Consider the following 25738-nt stretch of genomic DNA (forward strand, 5'->3'; position numbering starts at 1 on the left):
CCATGCAGTAATGGTACCAATTCATTACCATTGCTGAACTCTCTGGTTTGCAAACAAGGTGGGAGAGATAACATGTTTAAACAGAAGGCTCCAGCACAGAACCACAGAATGATGCAGACAATGTGTTATCAGTCACTTTGCAGTCCCATTGCCAGTCTATGCGCAGGGACACGGATTAAAGCAGAGGGAGTTAAAACAGTTCGTACCCACTTCCCAATAGTTTTCACCTCTTCCATCATTATACAATGCAGATTAGAAATTAAAAGGCAGTTTTCTCAGGGCTTCAGTCCAGTTAGGATTAGAAGGCTTTACTCCCCGTTTTGTTTTTCCCTCACCTGAATAGGATGACACTCATCTCATGCTAGCCTCCCAGTGTGGCTCTAGTTACTGAATTTGGTCAAGATGTGTTTGTGCTGTAGGTCACTGAGCCTAACGTTATTTGAACAAACCTGTTCTGAGCTATCATGTGAAGAGCTTTAAATTGACTCAGATACCATCAATATCTTGGATACTGAGAAAATAACCCGAAACAATTAATTAGGAATCGTACTAGCACAATATTTGTGCCTGTTTTCAACATTTGCTGTCAAAGGAACAGTCACTGTTGCCTAAGTGTAAGAAAAACCGCTGCTTTGTTGCTTAGTATTTTGTTTATTCCTTATCCATAGTTTGAGGGTGCTATTTGGAGGCTACAGGCCTTTTTTCTTGCTTCCCTCCTGTTGCTTCTTCAGAAAAAAAAAAAAACCAACCAGTAGTAGAACCCTGTCTTTGTCCTTTTTTTCCCCAATATATTCCTCCATGAATGTAATAATACCAGTAATGGAAAAGAAAATTATCTACAAAAAAGAAAAGGAAAGAAAAAACCACTAAGAATCACTCAGATGTATTGGAATGAAAAGTCCTTACATGTTCCATAAACAAGGTCCAAATCTGCATGAGCCATGAAGATGAGAATATTTTAGCAGAAATGTGCAACTATTTTCTGGATAAAACACAGGGTACGTCTCCTTTGGAAGAAAGTAAGAATTAAATAAAGCCTTCAGACACAAATAGATGGATTACTTGCATCATACAAGGATAAAAACTAAGTCTCCTGCAGAACATAAGCAGACTTTGCAACAGATTAGCCAGGAGATGAATCTCAGACAGAGCTGACAAACTGGGAAAGTATCTGTCTTATCTTTCATGAATATTTTATGTGTGACTTGTTTTCCCTGTTCAGTTCTGTATTGCTGTCTGTGTGAACATTTGAAGGTAAACCAAAGGATAAAAAGGAACTGCTAGCGAAGTGAACATGGACACAGACTCAAACACACAGCTTCGGAGGAGTTAGCATCCCACTTGCTGGTTCGAGGCAGCCTAAGCACTTTAGTCTTATGGAAGCAAGCCTACAGGAAAGAGAGAGGTTGTGATGAACTGAAAAAATGTCAACAGAAAAACTGACAGGCTGTGAAGAGTCACAGAGATAGTGAGAGCAGGCTGCAATCACAGTAGGCAGGCTCTTCCAATACAGAGATAGGAATAGCTTCTGCTGTGAGCTGAGAAGATGTGCTTACCTGGGGGTGTAGGCACTGCTGGGGCACTCATCCAGCCATATATTGCTCACAGAAAGAATTTTCTCCAGCATTGACCACTGTGAGCCTCACAGAAGCTGTGGCTGATGATAGATGAACTGCTATCAGGGCTTAAATGTGTCATTAAGACCTCATGTCAGAAAAGCAAATTAGAGCAGTTAGTTTATGAATGGAGTAGTCCACTGCGTGTGTGAAAAGACAGACCCAGGTGAGGCATGAGGAACAAGATGGCTTGAGATACAGAGGGAACACACTGCAGTGCTTGTTCTTATGTGATTTGATTACTGTTTACAAAGATATCAAAGATCACATAACGCTTGGTCCAGAAGACATTTTGTCACTGGCTGTGATTAATGCATTGTCACGATGACCATGTACTACCATGCACTGCTTGCAATAAGCTTGGAAGAGCATTTGCCACCAATAAAAGCTCTGAGTGAAAACAACGTTGGAGTCTCCTCATCAAGAGCACGTTCGTGCTCAATTGTCTGAGATTACAGCAAGTCCTATGGCAAGGGATCATACTGGTGTTTCTTGCCCTTCCTCCCTGACAGCTTTGTTGCAAAGGTGTCTTTGGCTCCCCTTCAGTCCTGTGCCAACATAAGCACCTTTCTAGAAAAGACCAATGCCAATTTTCTGGAGAATTTACGCTTAATATAACATAAAAGTTACTGAGTACATGGACTTCCTCAAAGAAAGAGAGATTACTTTAGGCATATCACAGACCTAGGGCTCTGGAGAACTGAGTGGGAGCTGAATCTTCCACATCCACAGGTCTCCCTGGTCACAGACACACATTCACAGCTGAAGTGATGAGTAAGGTAATGTTTTCTACCTTCTGCTGTGGGTTGTTGTCTCTGTGTCAGAGTTGGCAGTGATACATGTACAGGTCTCAACCGCTTGAGCGCAGTGTGTGATTTTGCTTAGGGAGATGTATTTACACTAAGATGAAGCTTTGCGCTGGAGCCATGGGACCAGTATGCCCTGCTCCTGACTCCTGGTAATATGGTTAGCAAAAGCAATGCCATTTCCTAAGACAAACGGCCATAAAATGTAAGCGTGCTGATCATGTATCACCTCCTTCTCTCTTCCCTTTTTCAACACTGTGGTTGTCACCAAGATGTGATGACCCCCGTTATAGAACAGCCAGATCCCCTGTCAGCATTGTGACAAGACTATCTGCCCGCTAAGCATTGCTGCCAGGATGTGGTGACACCCGTTACGGAACAGGGGAAGTGTAACAGCACATGAAATATTGCCTACAGAATCAAGCAGCTGCAAGTCCTGCTGCTGGACAGCAAAACCCGTGATCCCCCAGTGCTCTGGGATGCATCCACCATTGTCCTCTTCCTCCAAAGACTGACTGACTCATGTTCTTTTGGGTGAAGTCTGATTATTGTATCATGCACTGATTATTAAGAATTTGACCCGATCTGCAGAGGGTCCAGGTGACTAAAAGTCTAGGTGACTAAAGACTAGATAGTAAGAAAGCTACACGGATTACTAGAAATTTTGCTTAACTGAAAGTATGATAATTGATAAAAACTTTGTGCAGCAATAAGCTAAACGAAATGCTAGAAACTGTAGATAACAGTAAGATATGCTGATAATTAAATATTTTATGCAATAATAACGCTCTAATTGTAACACAACCCTGTAGCCAGTCCTCATTCTACCAAAGGTCCCTAAAAGAACCTGCCTGTCCCTGTAGCATTGGGTGACAGAGCCACCAAGTGTTAACACTCTCCATCCTGCCAACTCCATAAGAAGGGCAATCATCTCCAGCTAGGAGGCAAAACAGCCAGCCAGGAAAGATAACAGCTTAAGCTGCTGCAGGTATCTTCACCACAGCGCAGCCAGCCGTATCGCCACTCAGAACTGCCTGCCATCTGTTCTCCTTATGATACTGTTCACTCCCACACCTCAGATAATCACAGCTTCCACATTACCATTAGGAGAGACAGGCTCTCATTTAGACAGGATTTACATGTGACTGGAGGAGACAGGCAATCAAATAAGAAGGATAGTCCAATGCATTCATTACCTTTGTGCTCAGAGACCTTAGTTCAAGTTCTTGTTTTCAAGCACAGGTGCAAGTCTTTGCCGTATGCTGTGCAATTCTGGGTAAGTCCTCAGGGGCAGAGTCCATAAAGTATTTTGCTAGGAAGAGTTGTTCTCTCCCAGCTTATTTTTCTGTGTCACTACATTTGGCTCCAACTCCATTTGGAATCCAAATGACCTAAATCTAGGCCAGGTTTAAAGTGGCAGCACCTCCCCACCCACACTCTGGCAGAGTTTGTCTCTGGTCAGGGGCACAGATTTTGAACCTCTGTGTACTGAGGTCAGATGCTGCCAGTCTAGAAGCAGCCTGCCTTTACAGCAGTCTGACATTCTGCATAGTTCTCTGAAAGACAGTCTAGGAAACATTCAGGAGTTTTGAGATTTCTGTTTTTTCCTTCCTGCTAACCCTTTAAAAAACTCTCCCTTTTATTTAGGAGCAATGTTGATTTGTGTAGTCTTAAGAGACGTCTCTTCCACCTCTACCACCATGCTAACTTTTGTCAGCAGAAGTGGTTAAGAAATGTCATTTTTCACTCTTCTTCAGTGCTCAGAGAATACAGAATGGAGGGAAAGTATGCTGAGGGAAGGAGAATCACTACCACATTTTATGTCACATACATTGCAACATATAATAGAGCAAAATACCTTACTTGCCTATAGCTTCTGCTGAATTCTAGGGGATGGTATTTTCAGTTTCTCTCTTTCAACAAGACTCCAGTCTAAACCTATTCCTATTGCCCACCAAAGCAAAAATTAGGAGAACTGCTCTGCATCTACATTCTCTGACTTGTGAATTATTTACAAGCAGTTAATATTTTACATTCGTTGCTAATTCTGTTTCTTAATATGTGTGTTTGGCATATAAAATCACACTAACCTTTCATCAAAATTATTATTTATTTACTGTATCTTACAGAATAATAAACTCGTACAACCCAGGTCAGTAGTCTACATGTTATGTAACTGCAGTCTTCAAGAAAAATAACTGGAGTAATTAATCTACTATATAAAAAAATAATGCTTAACTCAAGATTCTTCAACTGCAAGTACAATGCATGTCAAGCATATTTCAAGCCTGCAACATTGGTAAGATAAAGGAAATAACTCCATGCTATGTTAAACAAGAGATGAATTACATGAGCTCCCTACAAAGGAAGAAACTTCCTATTCACTAAAAAAACCATGAGAAATAGTGTTATATATTTAATGGATACTTATTAAGACCAGTTGGTTTCTACCAATCCTAGGATAGCAAGTTGTCATGAAAAGCCCGACACTGTTTCTGGATCCTCAAGACAATATACTTCTCTTCAGCTCTGCAGCTTACAGCTTTGCTGGCTGCTACTGCTGCTACCCAGGAAGACAAGCTGTAAAACTGTGATGGCAAGGTGACCAGAAGCATCCTCAACCAGCATGTGGAAGAAGACTGGGGAATAAGGGATCCAGAACATGTGTTAAGACTCAAAACATTCGCTATGGCTCTGCCTATTGAATTTGGAATAGAGATAGGTGGAGCTGTGGGTTTTCTTACAATGAAGCTGTATTCACATCCTCATCAGGCATCTAAATTTAATTATTCTTTTCCAGGAAAAATGGGCTGAATATTGGGATTGGGATTGAACTAGGAGTGTAGAGGCACTGTGCAGTGAAGCAGGGAATAACGTACAAATTACAGCAGAAGATGCAACTTCCTGTACTCACCGCTCAGCTACACACCATCGTCTAGCACTGCCCATTTCATATTTCTCTCTATGTTCGTCCTGTTCAATACCTACTGAATAATCCATTTATATTCATACCATTTCCTATCTGGTTGAAAAGATAACCTTCTTGCTGCTTTTCAGATAAATGAATGGTGCCTCTAGGTCTACATTTGTTCTATTTTCCTTCTGGTTTCCTTTTACAGATACTTTTCTTGAGCGAAAGGATGTTTAATGCTGCTTTGGATACAAAAAATTTTGATGCATCATCTTAGTAATTTCAAAGCATCTTCACTACTTACCGAGGCTTCTGTTGTTAAAGTAACTACCAGTAGTCTGTAGGAACTGTATTTTTTCAAAAGACCAATCCTCTTCTGAAAACAAGTACTGGATTCACTTCTAACATGGAGTAGTGCTGAGCAGTAGAAACTGCAAAAAGATGGCAAATCAATACCTGGTGGCAAGGTCAGCTATATTAGATGTGATACTCTTTGTAATGTAATAATGTTGTAATAACATGATGTAATAATGTTCAAAGCTTCAGAATAGTGATCACCCTTCTTCACATATATTTTTGCATTTTATGTACCAAACATATGTACACTAAAAAGAAATACTTAAAAGCAATGTGCAGCAAATAGCCTCCATCACAAGTTGTTTTTAAGAACGAGGCTGTGGAGGCTACACTTTATGCTAGGAACAAGAAAGATAAATCAAAGGTGTGCAAACATGCCTTTCCTAGTAAAACAGCACAAACAAGCCAACAGGTCTACCACAGAACCTGCAGAACATCAAGATCACTGTAAGTTTCAAAACCAATGAAACATGAGAGTTAGGGATGATTTTCTAAATAAAAAGGTAACTAAAACGTGTTTTTTAACAGCCATTTCCAACAGCAGGTTAAATAAGAACAGGTGAGAAAGAAGGTGCTAACAGACAGTGGTTACTGATCTGTAATACAGTTTTTTATTTTGTAAGATTAATAACACTGGCTTCCCTATACCACCTTTAATACCTAACTCCTTCTGCCAGCTATGAAATTTCACCTAAATTTATGTGCCCTTAAAATGACTACTCATAAAGAGGTATTACATCAAAAATTGTTGCTCCAAGAGGGCACAATGTATTTTTAAGAAGTATGTATTTAAAAGGATAAGAAATCTGCTCTTGAAAAATTAGAAAAATGTTGTCCAAAGGAACCTCCAAAATAAAGAAAACATTGTCGCAACAAAGACAGATTTTTTCTTTTTTCTGTTTGTTTTTTTTTTAAACCTTGGAAGGAAACATGTGAGGAAGCCATAGTAGTAGCAAATGAGTAGTTCACCATTCAATCTTAAAGTCATTTAAGGACTAGTATGCAGCTAAGTAATTACTGGGCTGAACAGAACAACATTCAACATGGTAACAAATTACTGTAATGGTAAAAAAGTTTTTTTTAAAAAGGAAGATTAAATGGGCAAAAAATATGTTTGTATCTCAGATTCTTGGACAGTGCTAGAAAGAAAATCACCCAAAGCCAAGAGCATACTCATTAGGATGTAAAATAGAAATATGCATCAATTACCTTGAATGGGAGGCGGTAGAGGTAGGCGCAAGAACAACCCAGGGCACGGATTCACACAAAAGTTGTGTGCCATGGGTAGATATTCTTGAGATCAGCCTTATAACTGGCGAAGCTGCTGATGCAGCTACAGAGAATCCTTACACTTGCATACAGTCATAATAATGTATGCTAATTTTTTTGTGTGCCTTATCTTTCATTAACACAAACCACGTTTGTAAGGCTCTGGGTTTTATATTTTAATTTAAACTTTGCATCGTAATAAATGTTATTTTCAGTAGCCTAGCACAATAAGGCACCTATCCCGGCAGGTGTGGTAGGTCTCAGAACTGTGGTCCTGCAACACTTACTCAGGAACCAACACCTACGTACCTGGTCTCCCGGTATCTAAAGACAGTGGCACAATATGGGCCCATTTAAAAGCTGGTGAGGCAGGCACAGGAGGGGACAAGTTGTCGTCCCAATCAGCAGTGCCAAGAAAAAATTTCTGGCACGTTCAAGGCAACAGAAGACAGGAGAGAGAGCATGAGGTACCTGACATGTTAGCAACCAGCAAATAAAGGACTTTGGAAGAGCCTGGAAAGATCTTGTAACAGGAGCTTAACGTATGTAAGCATGTGTTTACATACCCACCTGAGTAAAGGCTGTACAGTAGTATGTCATTATCCTCAACAAACATGACAAGGAGGATATCACTAAATAATTAAATAAATTCTAGGACATGATAAAAAGAAGGATTCTAGGGACAGATGCCAACATTAAATATAAATTTCCTTGGAGGAAAAAGAATACTGAAGAAATAGAAGATTATGCCAGAAGAGAAACGATCAAAACACTAAAAAACATAAAGAAAGGAAAAACATGGGAGTATGTGTAATGTGTGCATCCAGTTAGAGCTGGCTGTTTCTTCTGCTGGCTCAGGCCACGTCGCCAGTGGTAAAACCACTCAGGACTGTGGCAGGGCCCTGCTGCTAGCTAGTGACTGCCTAGGGATACCTGTACTTGCACCCTAGTTGGGGTGTGAAATGTTTTCTGTTTGAGTATGCACATTCCTTAAAGCTATGCTTATGCTGTTATTGTTTACAAAGCTTTCTAAATGTTTTCTATTATGTAATTGGTTGGTTTGAATTAATCAGTTGAATTGGTTAATTAAGGTGAATGAATACCAGAAAGTTTACTTGATCTCAGGACTCAAATTTCTGGGCAATGATAATTCTGTATCTACATTTGTTATGAAGTTTGACTTTATAGCCCAGTTTATCATTGGTCCTTAATACTAAATAGCATTAAGTTTAGTCATACGGAGATTTCCAAGCTATTTCCCTACAATCAAGCCTTTCCTCTGCATCTACATTGTAACATTAAATTTCATTTACACAGTATTTTTGAAACTTACTGATATGAGGGGGTTTTCCTCACAGATTTAGATCATCAGTAGGGTGCTTTTAATTATTAACCTTTTAATATTTAATATAAAGACATTGTTAACACCTTACTAGTTTCTACCTTTCATGACAGATGTTTCAAAAAGATATTCTCTAGCCATCGTTTCTTTCTTTCCAAAGATCCATTCTTTCGTTCCCTGGGTGTTTCCACTTCCTATGCAAATTCTGTAAAATTAGCTGGTCTTTTATGCTTGGGCAGAAAATATTATCATCTTACGGAACATCTTGAGTTGGTGTCAATTGCCATGGACAAAAGATACACACAATATTCCTCTTTCTCTCCCACAAGTTCTCTTAGATGTTAATTTATCTTTTATTACAGTCCAGGCTTACTCATCATCTCCCATCTCAGACCTGTCAGCAGCCATCACTAACAGTGAGTATTCCTCCCAGTCCATTCTTTCTATGTCCCATCTCAATCGCAGTTCCTGGTGAGGTAGAGGTAGAGACCTGGTAGAAGTCTTGGTAGACTCCTCTACATCAGCTGCCTCAAACACATGAAAGCCGTGTTACCTGTGGCCTTTTGTATTTGTTAGTAAGCATATGAAAGCTTGCAGTGAAAGGACATCATCCCACCATCGCATTACCCCCCCCCCCCCCCTTTTTTAATCCCATTAAAGAGAAAGACACAGGAACAGGGTAGGAGAGCTGGGAATGTCACATGTTGAATAGTCAGTACAGAGTCTCAGGAAGCTCACTAACATTAATTCTGAAGTAACACAGCATACAGAGGGAGGGTGGAATTCAGCCTCCAAAAATCTTAAGGGCCAAACTAATGGACTTAGGCTAAGCAACCTCAGTGGCACTGTTGAATGAAAACCTCCGTTTAATAAGTAGTATGATCAAGAATAGCAAGAAGTTTGGATCCAATAAGAACAAGTTGGTGAACTGTATGAAAAATATTCTAGTGACTTTTGACCAATTGTTGGAACAGTTCTGGAATATTCAATATTCTCTCAGATTTTCACTTTCAAAAAGACTTCACTGCCCTCCTGGAGTTTAAGAGAAGATTTCTCTTCAAAGGCACTCACCCTTCCTCTAGGGAAGATTCAAATGAGTGAGCCTGGTTAGCTTTGAAAACAGAACAACATGAGGGAAGCCAAGGAAAGGATAAGGGAAAGAAAGAGTAAAGGGAGAAGATAAAGAACTTCTTTCTGTTTTTCAAATTTCAAAAGCCCAAGAGGGACTACTCAGTGAAATTAAAAGCAGATTAAAAACAGACAGAAGGAAACACTTTTTCACATGATGTGTGGTTAAAACTGCAGAAAATATAATTACCACAGGAAACACTGCAGTCAAGAACTCAGCAAGATTCTGATGGGTTTGCAGATGTATAAGGATATCAAACATATCAAGAGCAATTTAAAACTGCTGGAAGGCACATGTATTTCTTCAGGGAAAACTGTCCAAGCGTTTTAAAACTGCACAAAGAAATGTGCTAATCAGAGTGAAATACAAAGGAAAAGGTCTCTGCAATACAATGCACCCACAGGATGCCATTAAAGAAATGTCACCTCCTCCTAAATCCTTTGCATTCATTCTCTCTCCATCCCTTGAAAGGAACAGCACAGAAAGGGACAATATGAGCCCCACTGAAAGACCAGTTCCTTTACGGTACTGTCTGAGATGAAAAGGTGTCTGCCAGCCATCTCCCCAGCATGCTGACATTTCAGCAGCCTTCAGCCTGCCCAATGTATCTGGAAATGTATATTCACCTTGAAATTCATATACCTGGTTCTATGAGTAGCTGGACTGTTTCTAATTTTCTGAGCTCAGATTGTTTTTAAAAGCAGAAAGTGCCATATGTAGTATTTCTGTAATTTCCCATCTCGCTTTTTTACACGACTAAGTAGTCATAGTAATGATGCTTGCTTCCTGTTATTTCCACATTAACTGTACGTGCACTGTCATGTGTCAGAGAAAAGAAAATCTAAAAACTGTGAGGTTTTTTTTCATTTAAATTAAACAGTTTGTCAGCAGCACAACTGAGTGCAAATGAGGGCAGAACACAGGGAGGTGTTATAAGCAACTTAACAGTAGCATTACTCTGACACTGAATTTACAGCCTTCCTAAACAATAAACTCCAGTGCATTTTTTTCCTAGGATCTCTTTTCCATTAATTTCAGCCTGTTACTTTACATCCTGTCCACCAAGCAGGGAGAGATTATTCCCTTCCTTTTTGTAGCATCCTTCTATGCATTTTAAGATGTTACTGTATCCCTTGAACTCCGAATTACACGACAGTATTGCTAACACCAGTGCTTGACGTTACCCTAGCAATCAGACAGTAGATGGTACTTGGTATATAAGAAGAAGAATTTTCTGAAGCATAAGGAATGTCACAAACCCAAGTTTGGCAAGACTGGCTTGAAACTCTGAAATGCTAATAATAAACCTCACTCAGTGTTACATGTATTCCAGCTTCTACTGGAATGCAGAGTTACTGCTACTATGGCTTCAGTTGTCTCCAGTGTCAAGATCAGAAGAGTCCCATGTCCTCTCTCCTTATACGCCTTTCAGTGACTGAAACCTTTCCACTTTATCTTTGTTCAAACCACTTCAAAACCTTCCTAACCCCTCTGCTTCATATCCAGTCTTGTAAAGATAGGCTGTATGTTAACAGACTGGGATATATATCCTCTATAGAGACCGCTTGATAGGTCACACAGTACTGCAGTTGCACATCTTTGCCTTCAGGTCACCCCATGTTCCTACATCCAGACTTTCAGCACGACATTTCACTGATGGAGAAACACTGGAAAAAAACATCATGTGCTGCCTGCCGTTAATCCTCACATCAGTCATCACCTTCTTTGAGACAGAATCTCTCTAATTGTCTGCCTTTGAAACCGCAAAGAATAAAATCAGGAATAAAGTAATATGTCTGACGTAATACACAAATAACAACATCAAACTACATTTGACTCCCTATAAACCACCCAGCTCCTCTGAAAACATATAGCCAGGAAGGGTAAAACGAAAATCTATTACACCTTCACAGAGCTCAGCAAACTTTCCCTGAATTTTGCAAACAAACGTTCCTTTCAAAAGCAAGAGGGGAAAAAATGTTATAGTATTATTTAGCTGTAAACTGTAAGAGCAACCTTATAAGTGCGCAATGCTCTTGCCAGCTCTCTGACAAAGAAACTGATACTAAAATCCCAATTTACCTTTCAAGTAATAACTATTTACCATAAGATCTCTTCTCCTGTTTGTTTGTTTGTGACTAGACGGAGATACAATCTGTGCAGGATCAAGAAAGAAGTTGAAAAATGTACAACAAAACAGTTGTTGCATTCAAAACGTTTTCTATAGGAAAGATATATTTGCCAAGAGATAAAACATGTAACCAGCACGAGCATTAGTCAGATGGGGAGACAACTCATTGGAGGAACACTGGAGGCCTGCGTACACGCAGAGGCATCAGACTTAGTTGAGCTGAATAACAGGATTGTGATTAGGATACACTGGAAGAAGGTTGAGTTTGTTGTATAGGTTGGACTGATTTTTTTTTCACTTACAAATGATAGTATTACAAAATACTGTTGGCCATACATTTTTGCTGATAATGCAATATATTATCTGTGATTGAAAAAAATATATCATTCTGGGTGCCTCAGAAGAATGAAGCGACCACTTTTTGCTGTGTAATGGAAGGAACAGGGTAAGAAACATATACTAACGGGAGAATATGGGAAAGACTGAAGCAACAGGGAAATTTCCCAGGGATGTGTATCAATTGACCATCCCAGGAAACTTTCTGACAACTTCAAACAACCTTTAGCAATTTTCTTTCCATTGCAGTGTAACAACTCACCATCTCAAATGCCACTATCCATCCCCTCACCTACTCGTCTTGGGACTGCACGCTTCCCACGAAACAGAAGTTCAACAGAAGGCAGCTGACTGGCAAAGGGGGAAGGCAAAATACATCTCAAGTTTTCTGCACTTTCACAAGACTGATATGCCAGCTTGCAGCCACCTTTGAAAACTGCCCTGTTCTGTCTCCTTACTCCCAAACATGAGGCTTCAGCAACCTCTTTGTTAACAGAGCTTTTATATTATCTTCTAAACAGATGAAACTTCCACCTAGCCCTGTCCTGCTATTTCACTCTACTAACTTTACAGTATGGGACAGATAGGCGAGATGACAGTCTCTGTTTTACCAGAGAAGCAACAGTTTTACCCCATTATGTGTGCAGGAAGGACACAGCTGTATAATTAAAAATCCAGTCCACCCCCTTGGTCTCAGTAAATCCCCTATTCCCGCAACAGACATTCCAGTTTCCTCACTTTGCTTTTAGTCTGCATTACTGGTGGGGGATGCACACTTCGAATGTCAGACTTCCAGGATGCTCTTCCCTCAAGTGTCACGCTCCTAAGGAAACCTTTCAGCATGCATCACAGTTATACTGGAAAAATTTTTTTCATCACACTTTCATTAGGGTATTTAGGTTTTGGGTTTTTTTTTTTTCATTTTATTTACCATTGACATAAATGGTAAATTTACGAAACATAAATGGTAAATGGTAAAAATTGTCATGTTATTCCCCTTTCCTTTTCCAACTATACCTCCGTGAACAATAGTTCCAATTTCATCATCTTCTTGCTCTCTGAATCCCACCAGCGTTGAAATAATTTTTGCTGTTCTACATTTAGCCACACATAAAATTGTAATGTCAACATATGTGGATTGCTCTAGTCCCTGTGCCGTAAACAGGACCTTTACAAGAGGACAAGCCCAGTGTGACACATTTACCATGAAACCAAGCTACAGGAACAGGAGAACTGAATTTTCAAACCAATAAGAACTTTTTTTCCTGACCAAATTTGAAAAGGTTGATAAATTTCCCTTGTCAGCTGGGATTCAGCTCCAAGATTGCCCAGTAGGCCATCATTCAGAGGTCCTGCCATTCCTCCAGACTGCTTCACTTCACCAGCAGTGCCCTCAAGTCAATCTTTAGAAGCGGTTAAGGAGAGATTCTCTTATAGGTGTTGTGAATTGCGAAGTTTTGATTTTAAAATACTTCATGAACTCTTGACTATTTCAACAAAATTGGCTTAAGCACACGTCAATTAAAATAGAATTACATTTGGCGTATTACGCTGCATTTCTAAACGCTCGCTAGCTTAATACTTAACGAATTACGTGGACTTGTGGGATCGCATTATTTGGTGAAAGTACAGCGGTAACTTCACTTTCAGGCATTAGTGAGCTTATCCTTACCTGTTTGGAGATTCCACTCCTTTTCCAGGTACTCTGGAAACCGGTGTTTTCTGTAGTTCCCTTATATCCTCCCGTCCTGTGAGGCAGAGCCAAGGAATTTTAACCTCATGAAACGTCTAGGGATTTTTCCAGTAACTGTCTGGTCTTTATTGCTTCTCCGCTTGCCCTGCACTTTTTCGTTAAACATTAACCCCGCGTAGCGCTATGTTCATTAGCTTCGTCAGTCATTCTTTCTCGACACGGCAAGAAGGGAGAACTTGTGAACTGGGCGAGCGGCAACCTGCCGGGCTCAGGCGGGACGTTTCACTTGCAGAGCCTCGGGTGAAAAGACACCGCCGACTCGAAGCCAGGGAACGACGCTGGCGAAGATCCCGGCCGCTCGCACCACAGAACCGGCAGGACAAGACACGCCAAAGCCGGCCAGCCCCGCGCCCCGGCACCCCGCGGCCTGCCGCCCGCCGGTTCCCGCCTCCGGCCGCCTCAGGGCCGGGGGGGAGGCTGGCCGGCTGCCCCCTGCACGGCCGAGGGCCGAGACCCTCAGGGTCACAAAGCGGAGGGGTGCTCCCCTTGGCGGGGGACGGGACGGGACGCGGAGGGCACCGCGCTGCCTTCGGGGCGGCCCCGCCGGCCGTTAGCCAGCGCCGCCATTTGCAGCGAGGGGCCCGCAGGAGGCTGGCGAACCCCCGGCCTTCGCCTCGAGCGGTTTTACAGGGGACGAGGCCCAGGGTGCAGCCCCGCTCGGTTGCCGACATGAAACAAAGCAAACCGAACAAAGTGTGGGGGTGTGTGTGGGGGGGGGGGGGGTTAGGAACCAAAAAACAAACCCCAAACCCTCGCTTGTTTAACGCAGGACGCCGAGACCCCACCGACCGGCGCTCCCCGCTGCGGCCCAGCCGTGGCCGCCCTCTGCCGGCCCGGCCGCCGGAGGCGGAGGAGGCGGAGGAGGCGGAGGGCTGGAGGGACGGGGCAGGGGAGAGGGGGCCCTCCCTGCCTGCCGCTCTCTGGCGCGCCAAGCCCGCCTTCCTTCAGCTGCGGAATGAGGCAAAGTCCAGGCTTTATTTCAGCTGGGCCGCACTCGTGTGACAGACATATCTATCTATTTACTTCTTTTTCCTTTCGGAAGACTGATTTTACTCTTTTTTTCTTTTGTCCTGACTCACTCCAGGGTTTAAACCGGTCAGAAACGGAGACAGGGAATTAGCAAAACGGGATTTCACCGTCGCAAGCTCCCGTTTGCTGGGGGCAAGGGTTCAGAGCCCCTCACAGGGCGGCAGCGGCCCCGGGGCAGCCGCTCGCCGTGGCGGGAGACCCCCCCGGCCGGCCCCCGCGCCCAGCCACCCTCTGAGGTGGGCTGCCGGGACGGCCGCTGGGGAGCGGGGAGGCTCCGGGGTGTCACGGGGCGAGGGCCAGCGTTTGCTCTTCCCATTCCCTCCCGGCCCGACCGGCGGTGGGTGGACGGGGAGAGCCTCGCAGGCCGCCCCGGTACCCCTCGGGCCTGGCCTGCCCGCCCAGCCCGGCACAGCCCTCTCTCTCCGGCTGCGCCGCAGCTTTCAGTGGGGAAAAAACGCTGGGCTTCAGCAGGCGCGCGCCCCTTTCGTGTTCCTCGGCTCCCACGCAGCGGGAGGAGAGGTTGCGTTTTACCCGGGAGGAGCCTTCACGACGGGCCCCTGTGCACCGCCAAACAAAAAAATAGAATCGTAGAATCATTTGGGTTGGAAAAGACCTTCAAGATCATAGAGTCCAACCATCATCCGTGACCACTAAACCACGTTATGGAGTACTTTGTCTACGTGCTTTTTGAATACCTCCAGAGATGGTGACTCCACCACTTCCCTGGGCAGCCAATTCCAATGTCTGACAACCCTCTCAGTAAAAAAATTTTTCCTAATATCTAACCTAAATCTCCCTTGCCTCAACTTGAGGCCATTTCCTCTTGTCCTATCTCCAGACACCTGACAGAAGAGACCAGCACCCACCTCACTACAACCTCCTTTCAGGTAGTTGTAGAGAGCGATAAGGTCTCCCCTCAGCCTCCTCTTTTCTAGACTGAACAACCCCAGGTCCTTCAGCCGCTCCTCATAAGACTTGTGCTCAAGGCCCCTCACCAACTTGGCTGCCCTTCTCTGGACACACTCAAGCAGCTCCATGTCTTTCCTGTAGTGAGGGGCCCAAAGCTGAACACAAAGCCCGGAGATAACCATTTATTGTGCAAGTCTTGGGATACTTGCTCCTGCCTTGCGAGTGAGCAGCATCTACTCCCAGCCTAGCGGTCATTTTAGAGGATGAGGCATTACCTCAGCTCAGTCCCCATCATTTATCACCCTGCTTCGGGGCCAAAGGAAGCTGGACACTACCCTTGTACAGCTTCAGGGCCCCAATGGGCAAATTGAATTTGCTCAATTTGTTCTGGCTGAACCAAGTAGCCCCCGTGCCCCCTGCAAACCGTCCCGGCAGCAAGCTGGGAGGGACAGCTGTTGCGGGCCTTGGAGGCATCGCCTTCTGGGGTGGTAAGGAGCAAATTCAATGCTTACATGGCTGTTCCTCTAAGGGCAGCCTTAATTCAGCCTAAGCGAGCCTGCGGCTGATTGTAGCGCAGGCTTTCTTGGTCCTTCCTCAGTTGTTAGTGCTACCTCCAGTTGTTTCTGTATGAGCTGGCCCTCATGTGGACACATGCACCGGATCAGATAAAAAATCTCTCTAGCCCTTGTCTAATACTTAGTAGTGGACTTGTAGGGAAGAAAGAGTACAAATACAGGCTGTCAAGTAATGATTCTTCCCCTAAAGACTGCTCCTGGCACTTGGTGACACATGGCCCATGGACTTCCAGAGCGAAAGATAGTATTTTTGTAGTTAACGTCCATCAGCTGAGTTTTCTCCATCATGATGGTTAAGCCTTTTGTGAACCCATGTGAACTTTTGCCACGTGCTACATTTTGTGGTGGAGCACGCCACAGCTTACACGAGCAGTCTATGAAGAAATTATTTCTGGTTTTCCTGAACTGGGTCCCTGCACACTTCAGGTGATGCTCTGCGACTTTTGTATTGGAAGAGATCGCAATTAAATGTTTTGTATTCTGCTCACCTGCCTATGTTTTTCTGTAAGTCTATTATACTACCCTCAGTCTCTGTTTTCTAGTTAGCTGAACCGTCTTACTATATTTGATTGTTCTCTGACCATCCTGTTTGCTCTTCCTTGTATCTCTTCCATTTCTACTGCATCCTAAGCCTCCCTTCCTGCTCCTGTCCTGGGAGTTCCTGCTCCCTTATCCTTTCAAGGACAGCAGCTTCTAGGATTTTCTTTGTGAAGGTGTGCATACAAGCAAGAGGATGCAATGCCTTCTCAGGCGTACCCTCTTCTCTGAAGCGCTCTGTTTTAGAGCAGGTCAAACGCTCTAGGTACTTCAAAATAGGATGAATCTAGCATTCTTTGTGGGGCAATTAAATTGTACATTTTCAGTACTGAGCTTAGCCATTTGCTTTAACCATTCTCATCATTGTTGGCAGAACCATACTTTTACCTTCCTTTTCTCTTGGCAGCAGTTGGACAGGCTGTTTTGGAAAACGGGCAGGTTGTAAGAACACCAATTCCATAGCTATTTCTCTGCTTGATAACCCAAAATGCCAATCCTTACACCTCTGGAGAATGGGTTTCAAAAGGCAAATAGAATGGGAGTCTTTACGCAGAAGTGTCTTCACAAGTCTGAGGGAAGAGGAGGGGAAACTGACTCTCAGGGACTGGTGAGCAGCACTCGGGCATCACACCACTGTCTTCACTGTGTTCCTAGTCGCACCCAAACCATCACTTGGACAATACCGCCCAAGAGTAACTCTTTTCTCCGCTCCATTTCCCTCCCAGTCTAGCTCTTCTGAGCTCTCTTTTCTTAAGAGTCATACCTCTGACTGCAGCTGAGCTGAGCTTCAGAGCCCATAAACCCAGGCTGTACTTTGACTCAGAGCTGGCAGCTGTGTTTATAATTTCACCTTCCTGTCCAATTGGGGCACCAGACTGTTGCAGCCATCACATGGAAAACACCTGATTACAGCAAAGCAGAAAACCATGGGTAACCAACAAGTGTCCTAAGACCCTGTTAATCACAGCTCAGTGTCTTGCGATGATCCGATCTCTCTCACTAAAACATCTGCTAGTATCTGTGCAAAATGATGAGCAATTAGAGCAGAATGTCTTCGGGCTAAGAGTTTGCAATGTGAGTGTTACATGAACTAATTTATTTTGAAGTCTCAGATGTGACTAATCGCAATATCTAATGAAAATCATATAGCTCTTGGACATAGTTGTGGTTATATTAGGTTTTCAAATACTAATTAAATTGTGCTCCAAGTTAAGGAAGGAAGACGTAAGATTTAGGATGCAGAAGCAATCCAAATTAAGGCAATGTGGATATTTCAAAGAAGATATCTCTTTTCTCCATCTGCCGATACTGTTACTGAAGTTTCCAAGATGTTAGACAAACAATGCCAGAGACACAAACCAATATACAAGCTGGACATTAGCAAACCAGATTAAAGCATCACTAAATTAGCAATAACACAAACCCGAAGTCATCTAAAGTTCGACTTACTTGAAGGGAAATGGCTCATCTGGTGATGTTTTTCTCATCTGGTTTGGCGGGTACAGGCTGAAGCAGCGATTTGGTGTTAAAATAAATGTAACTTTAGGGTTCTGTGTATCAGGATAAAAGTGCTGCAACCACATGCTGTAAACACTAGTCTGATACAAATTTACTCTCAGGTTCAAATGCATCTAAGCTGTTTTGCCAGGTGAACTTCATGCTGGAAGGCTTCATGTGGGATCAGATGTCTGATTACGTCTGTTGTCCTGCAACTAATGTAAAAGCAGCACAAACCTTCTATCAGGCAATTAATTTAAATCTGTACCATATACCCATTCCCGACCCAGACTAATTTTGTACTGGTGACGTTCTGACAGCACAGGTACCTGCTGTTAACGTCTAGGGCCAGATTTCACAGGTATCGTTTCGCACTTGCCACCGTTGTGGGCAGTCTGGACAAACATGCAGGCAGTACTGCCCTGCCATTAGGCAGGCTTACCAGCACCTTTTTACCATGCTGCTGCTTTTTCACGCCATCTTCTTGTCTGTTCCAAATGTAATATATACAATAAAGTAAGGTAGCATTTGGGGGTTGGTTTTTTTGTTTGTTTTTGACAGGTTTGTATGGAATTATGGTCTAAATTTTAATGATTACAGAGGGGGGCAGTATCAATGTTAGCACAGCTTCCTCAGCTAAGCAAGAAACAGGCATCTTCAAACCTTCTGTAAGCAAGCAGTCCCCTTTGTTCAACTCAGTGAAAGAGTAAGTTGCTGCATGCAGGATAGTGAACTCTAAGTACTTCAACATGCACCTCCAAATAGAAAAATGTTGGGGAATATCAAAGCCCAAGATAAGTACTCTGCCTTTATGTGCCTATGAATGAATTTCATAACGCTAACATACAACTCATGCCCCAGTGCACTACCAACTCGCATGAAAACACAGCATGCAGAAGCCAGAGTGTGACTTAAGGCTTGAAGTGGAATGCATTTGATGGCTTCTACAAATTAGCAAGGCAGAAACAGGGAAGGATTGTGTCCAACAAAAAAGAGAAACATTTCCAAACTTTTATTATTCTATCTACCAGAAGAACCACCAATCTCTCCCTCCCCAAAATGGCTTTTTTAAGCAAAAACGTATTTTATGCAGATGTGCTTTTCCACCCAAATGCTGATGGACCACTTGAATACAAGGATTACAGGGATAAATAATTGCTTTCTGAAAGTACTATTGAGAAGTTTTCTGATCCAACAGCTATCAGGCCAATAAAGTGCTTTATGCAGAGTATACATTTTCAGTGAGCTATAGCTTTATGACCCAAAAGATGCTCATGGTATATTTCCTGATTTGATTCTAGCAACCTTCCCAAATGAATACTGTAAATATCATAGCGAATATCCCCAATAATTTTCCTCAAACAAAAGGGGTGAACAAGTTCTTTTTTAAATAAAGGACGGTCTGTCTTAAATCATAAGACAGAACAGCCAGAATAAAGATACCTTGGAGATTCTGTTTTCCTATTAACTCTTCTTAAAGGCTGCTTAATATAACCCACCCCAAATAACGCAGAATTAAGGCAAGACATACCTGGTGTACAGATGTATCCAAAAGACGACATTAATTCCAATATAAAATGAATAGCATTGTATTAACGTTTATTTCTAATTACAAGAAACAGAATATCAGTCCCTTATTTGTACAAAAATACCTGAAAGATTACAATTAGGTTCACAAGCCAAAAAGCTATTTACAGTATGAAGCAAAGCATATTGAATAAAGGTTTTGTCTCTTAAGTTAATACCTTTTGCATTCCCTGAAACTTTAAACTTTATTCCATTTTACAGTCACTAAATCTTGCATTGTGACAATATAATTTATGATAAGCAAGTCTTGCCACTGGAAAGGTGCATTGATTGGTCAAACTGTCAGGTATTTAGTGCAGAAAAGATAAGACAAAACATCTAAACTGAGGCACGTGTTTCTTCAAGATTAATTAACAAATAAAAAGTTTTTTGTACTTTAACACCTATCGTAACATAACTTAACTAGTAACCTCATTACCAAAATGGTTTGGCATTTTCCTTCTCAACATATTCAAGATTGCTACATGAAGTATTTATTTAGAAAATAAAATCACAGGCAAAAAGATAAAAATTCAACAGGCTCCAAAACAACCCTGAGCATCCCCTTTACATTCATGTCATTTAAATACAAAAATAAGAGTCAAATGTCCTTCAGTCCTTGGTATTCTGAGCTGGCAGCCAGCTGAATCTGTTGGAAAACTAAGGTGGTATTGACTGTTTTCCAGCAGAAAGAAGACAAAGCAGTGATCTGCTTAAGTAAGATTGTTGCCACTTTGAAGGTGGTCACTTTCTCAAAACAGCTCACTTTAGCTGGGAAAAGTACAAAATACTAAGTCAACCATCTACATACAAAAATCATGATTCATAGTCAAACTTTTATTCTCAATTTAAATAAGATGCAAGGTTTTTTTTATAAATATGAAACACTGCAAATACTATCCGCCTACTGGGAAAAATGCATGGTTGTCACTAAGCTATGTAAACAGAAAAACTTAAAACTACAGCATAAATGGTCTTATTAAACTGGTAATGTAGTCAATACAAGTATCTTTTTTCTCCTAATAGGGGCCAAATAGAAGCATGCAAAGTGAAGTCAGACTTAAGTTAGCTTAATTTCAAGGTTTTAAAATACATTGTCTAGAAAGCAGGAACACTCATTTCACTATGTACAATTAAAAAAAAAAAGCTTCTACTAAAAACAAAATCAAGTTTCTTCATTTTTAATATCTAGACATTAAATGGAAAAAAAAATACTAAATGTGTTCTGTAAACTAAAATACAGTGTTTCTATACCATTGACATAGTTATAAGCTGATATGGACGACTCAGGCAGGTTATGGTTTGTCTTAAGCTATTCTCAACACTACATGAAGACCTAAAGGTGTAGGATTGGTTTTCCTTCTTTACCCTTTCAGATGGCTAGGATTTCAAACCCAGTGGCAAATATTAGTAAGGATGAACTAGCCTGCGTAAATCATTTACCATCTTAAGAATGCTCCATTCTGCACTACGCTCTGCAAGTTCCCAGGGTGGAATACCTCTCACTGTGGCTAACTGCATGAAGTACTGGGAAGTTAATTCAGTAACAGTTCCTGCACCAACCGCGTTGCTGAAAGAATGGTATTTGCAATTGGAGGATCAAGGTGGGACTTGTCTAACTTTAATACTGATTTATCATCAGAAAGAGTTATTGTGTAAACATTAAATAACTGATTTAAACATTAACAGTAAAGTAGTTCTGATGACAGACCAGCACCAGAGCAGGATACATGCTTGTCTGCCATAGGTACTGGCATGCTTTAGCGTGTGTAACACAGGGATCACCAGTTACCTTGACGGATGATATTGCCAGCAGCTAGTTCACAATCAAATGTGTTTCCATTCCCAGTATGTTCTTTCTTACCATGTAAACTTTCATGGCCCTACAGAAAGCAGAAGGGGTTAATTTCTTTTTATGCCCTATTCCCCAGGAGAGCTTTGTGTCACTGTAGCTTTACTATATGGAAAGAGCTCTTTGAAACAGTCTGAAAATTCAAGGAGCTATAAAGCTAAAACCACTGTTTGTTTTTTTTTTTGTGTGTTTTTTTTTTATTATTTTATTTTGTCATACTAAGACTACCCGCAGAAGAATCTTCTCACAAAAAATGGTGGTTTCAAATACAAGTGTAGTCATTCAGTCCTATTCTATTTAGTAACAGTAAGTTTCCTCAGGAGAACAGTCAAAAGGCTGTAAAAAACAAACCACCACTTCAATAATAAAAATTTGTGCATAGAATCTAATACAGTCTTTGCATGACTGGATGCCACTAATATGCCATCAACATACTACAGCCATAATGCTACAAGTCAACAGCTTTAAGAGTATGTATATGGTGGTATGTTCTTTTAAAATTGTATCCTCATTGCTTCTTCAAAGACATCTGCAGATCATCAAACCTCAGGTCTCCAGAGAAGTTTTGAGACACATGCGCGCACACACACACACACTTCTTGATTTTCTTCTAGATCCTTTTAGGCTGAAGCATTCCATACATTTTAGGGTGCAGATTAATACCCAACTCCTGCATGAATTTTAAAAGCCACATCAGCTCCTAATATAGGCTGCATACAATATCCGAAACAAAGTAGGAGTGCAAAAAAAGTGATCAATACAAAAAGTAAACACACTAGTCTTAATTGTCAAGATTATTCCAGGGCAAGAGTTCTTTTCAAAGATTTCTCTTCACACTTGTTCCTGTTAAGTGGCCCAGCCAAGATAGTTTCCAGTTTTGTTTCAAATTTACTCATGGTTTTACATACCCTCCCCCCATTTTTGGGATGCTGGGACACTCAGCAGCAATCACTCTTAGGTGTTAGACAAACCAGCAATCTTGGTCTGTTGGCACCTGTCGAATCCATCCCTTTCAGAGTCCCAAGGTGCATAATATTTTTATTTATTTTTACCAACTTACAAATCTGCCAATTCCCCAGTGTCAACGTTCTCTTACAATTACTCTTCTAGCAAATCCAGTCTTCAGTGAGAGTCAGATTTGAGGTCATAAGGCCACTCGGATGCAGTGGTGTTTCAGTTTGCAGGGCAAGACTCCTTTGTTTAGTTGATAGAATTCAACAAGCTGGATTAGATCACTGAATTTGGTGTTCCCATCATCCAGGCTGAAAAATATCTGTCCATCATCTTCACACTGGGGAAACAAAACATCGTTTTCAAGTTAGACTGCACATGAAGAGACGCAAACGCGGCAAAACATAAACAGTACCACTGTGTGATGTAAGATAAATGGTGGGCACTGCCCAAACACCCTAGTGCCCAGAGGTCTTCATGAAACCGTGCACAGCACTGGAAAAGAACATACATTAACCCAGCTTGAAATGTTTTGTTTATGAAAGTGAAAGCTCATGGGCAGAGTAATTGAAAGTTGTAGAGACAGCACTGGTCTTCATTACATAAAACAAAAATACCCCCAGAATATTTGTTAGCGGTTTGTAAAATTGGCAGGTGAAGCAAGGGAAGAGGGTTTGGACCAATCAAGAGGTGTACATCATCTTAAAGTTCTGATAGTCTTTTTGATCAAGATAAAAATCGAACAGGTTCTCGACATCTCAGTGTAATGTTATTTTAAGCTCAATGTAATTGGGTGACCTCCAGAATAAAACTTTTTAAAGTTTCCCTAAGTTATTCTATGTTTGCCTAAGTGACAGGGAGACAACTGCCGCTGTGGTTGCTGTCAGTCACAGAGAACAAGTTCTGTGCATTACTTCTATACCTAAGTGACTTACACTAGTTTTCCAGGCAATGTTAACAAAGAATTTTAATCAGAGATTTGACAATTCTAAAGAATACTTGCCAATACACTTGCTAATGGAAACATCCCTCTTAATTACATCAGTAATTAAGAAGAGTTCTCTTCAGATGTTGGCAAAGCTTTATGATTTAAAATTTCTTTTTTTGTGATCAGTATCAAAAATAATCTACTTACCGGCAAGATTTGAAAATGCTTTATTTTTTGATGATGGCACAGTGTAAGTACAAATGCCTTTGGATTGCTTTGGCTGTCCCGGAGAAGAAACAGTCTAGGAGAGAACATTTTTAAGTACACACTGAATACCACAATCCATTTCTTCATACATAATGAGAACTACTACATTATTTTGTGCTATTGCCTAACTGTTCTTTAGTTGCATTAACAGGCGATTCCATAACTGGCAATTTGCTTTCAATTTTTTATACCATGGCTATGCAACACTTATAGATGAAGAAACAAGAAATGAAAGATACATGACAGTAGTTCTTCCCCGTGAATGTATGTATGAGGCTTTTTTTAAGGGTCTCTCTAGTCAAGCTTTCCATTACTGATATGTACTCTCATGAAGAGAATGTTCCCATTTAACTCCAAAGCAAAGCTGGATTTCTGTAGATGGAAAAGTAATACATGAGAATCTGTTCCCACTCTCCAGTATCTTGCATCAGTTTACAAAAATCCAGTGTTAGCAAAATTACATTTAATTTAAATGGCTGCAATTGCACAGAAACAGCTCAATACCTTCTTAAAACGACTTATCAGTTGTTAAGTAGCATCTACATTATCAAGATGGGGAAAATAAGACACTGATTTTTCCTCTGAAACAGACACACTATTTTTCCCTTACCATCACTGGAAAAGAATATACTTTAGAAGTATAGCTAGCAACATCATACACTACACAACTGTCACTTTTAAGTTGACCCACAAAATTGAAGCCCTAACTGAAATGGTTAAATATGTACTTAGAAGAGGAGAAAAAAATCTAGCCAAAAAGTTTCCTCCCCTTGACATTTATGAACTAAGGAAGGAGAACCTCTCCATGCTACAGGAAACAAGAATATACCTTTGGCATAAGGCTCACAGGGCTAATCACTAGGGGATTTGTGAGATGGCCAAGCACAGTACTGGGGCAGGCCTCAAGCCCTCTTAATTGCTAACCACTAAGCCAGGAACACACTTTTCCAAGGCTGAGTTGCAAGAACTACTTGTAGTCTTGTGAACCCAAAAGAAGTTACTGCAGCTCCTCAGAACCGATTGAGAAATGTCAATACCACAAAAATGCACCATCATAACCAGGGTCAGTCCAATACTCGGAGACAGGCATGTCTTGCCATCAGCGGAAACCATGCATGGTATTTGAACATTCCTTTTCAGTCCTAGCAAGACCAGATGTGTGGAAAAGGGACCAAAGACTTCACACATTAGGATCAGTCTCAGGGAGAAAGACCTTACCTGCCCTGTGGTTACTGCGGTTCATGCAGATATCTCTAAATCGTATTTCATCTAGCCATTTCAGATAACGCATGGTATCATAAGCTGGGGGCACAAAGCGAAGCTCAGCACAACTGATCCTGCAAGTGTTTACTCAACCTCTGGCAAGCAACAGGCTGTCTGCATAAACAACGACTATAAAGACAGATGCATCCTCAACAATAGCTTCCAGGAACAGTCAAATGGTAGCGGTATCAGCTGCATATATACATTGAACATCTTACATGAGCCATCAAAAATCTGTTAGCTTTCTACCTGCTTTTGTTCAAGAACACACAGAGCAGGAAAACACAGGCGAGACTTTTCTGTCCTGAAAACCACGATCTTTAGATCTCAGAGCACGTAAGTAACATGGCTCTTTTGCCACCGCTGACTGACCTCACCACAGCCAGACTAACCAATCTTCACCTTCCACAGCGAGTAAGCTGGCTAGGCACAAGTTTAGCACCACCTCAAAGGCATTAACACATTTATGAAAACCCCAAGGAGGATGGGCCACTAGATTCCTAAGGCAACAAGTCAAAATGAGCCCAAGACTGTAAAGAAGATCTGTAGTGTGAGAAAACCAGAAACCCAACAAGTCAGCAGTGTTCCTTTGCTTTCTCAGCCTCTCTTCTCTATTTGACCTGCTAAGCTAAAAGCCAATAGCCCTAGCCCAGCAAAAAACCCCAAACAATAAAAACCCACTGCTTGATGAATATGTACATGCACTAGCAATTT

The 25738-nt window shown here is 41.6% G+C and overlaps 2 protein-coding genes across 4 annotated transcripts in view; both read right to left on the reverse strand.

Moving 5' to 3' along the window:
* The window catches only part of DDC (dopa decarboxylase), an 80337-nt gene extending 66620 nt beyond the window's left edge, over positions 1 to 13717 (reverse strand). Inside the window, exon 1 of one of the 2 annotated variants that reach the window (XM_052788092.1) lies at positions 13570 to 13717. The gene's annotated coding sequence lies outside the window, so the exon portion shown is untranslated. Of the gene's footprint in view, positions 1 to 6899; positions 7012 to 13569 lie in introns of those variants that run through there. The other variant, XM_052788093.1, reaches the window with a different exon arrangement.
* Positions 13718 to 19770: 6053 nt separating this feature from the next.
* GRB10 (growth factor receptor bound protein 10) overlaps positions 19771 to 25738 on the reverse strand; it is a 149432-nt gene continuing 143464 nt past the window's right edge. For both annotated transcript variants that reach the window (XM_052786984.1, XM_052786985.1), the window contains exons 16-17: positions 23702 to 23795; positions 19771 to 22906 (exon numbers count right to left, since the gene is read on the reverse strand). In XM_052786984.1, the coding sequence (XP_052642944.1) occupies positions 22760 to 22906; positions 23702 to 23795 (241 nt within the window). In that variant the 3' untranslated portion in view covers positions 19771 to 22759. The remainder of the gene's footprint in view (positions 22907 to 23701; positions 23796 to 25738) is intronic.

The sequence above is a fragment of the Harpia harpyja genome, chromosome 5 (genome assembly GCF_026419915.1).
Source record: "Harpia harpyja isolate bHarHar1 chromosome 5, bHarHar1 primary haplotype, whole genome shotgun sequence".
NCBI lineage: Eukaryota > Metazoa > Chordata > Aves > Accipitriformes > Accipitridae > Harpia > Harpia harpyja.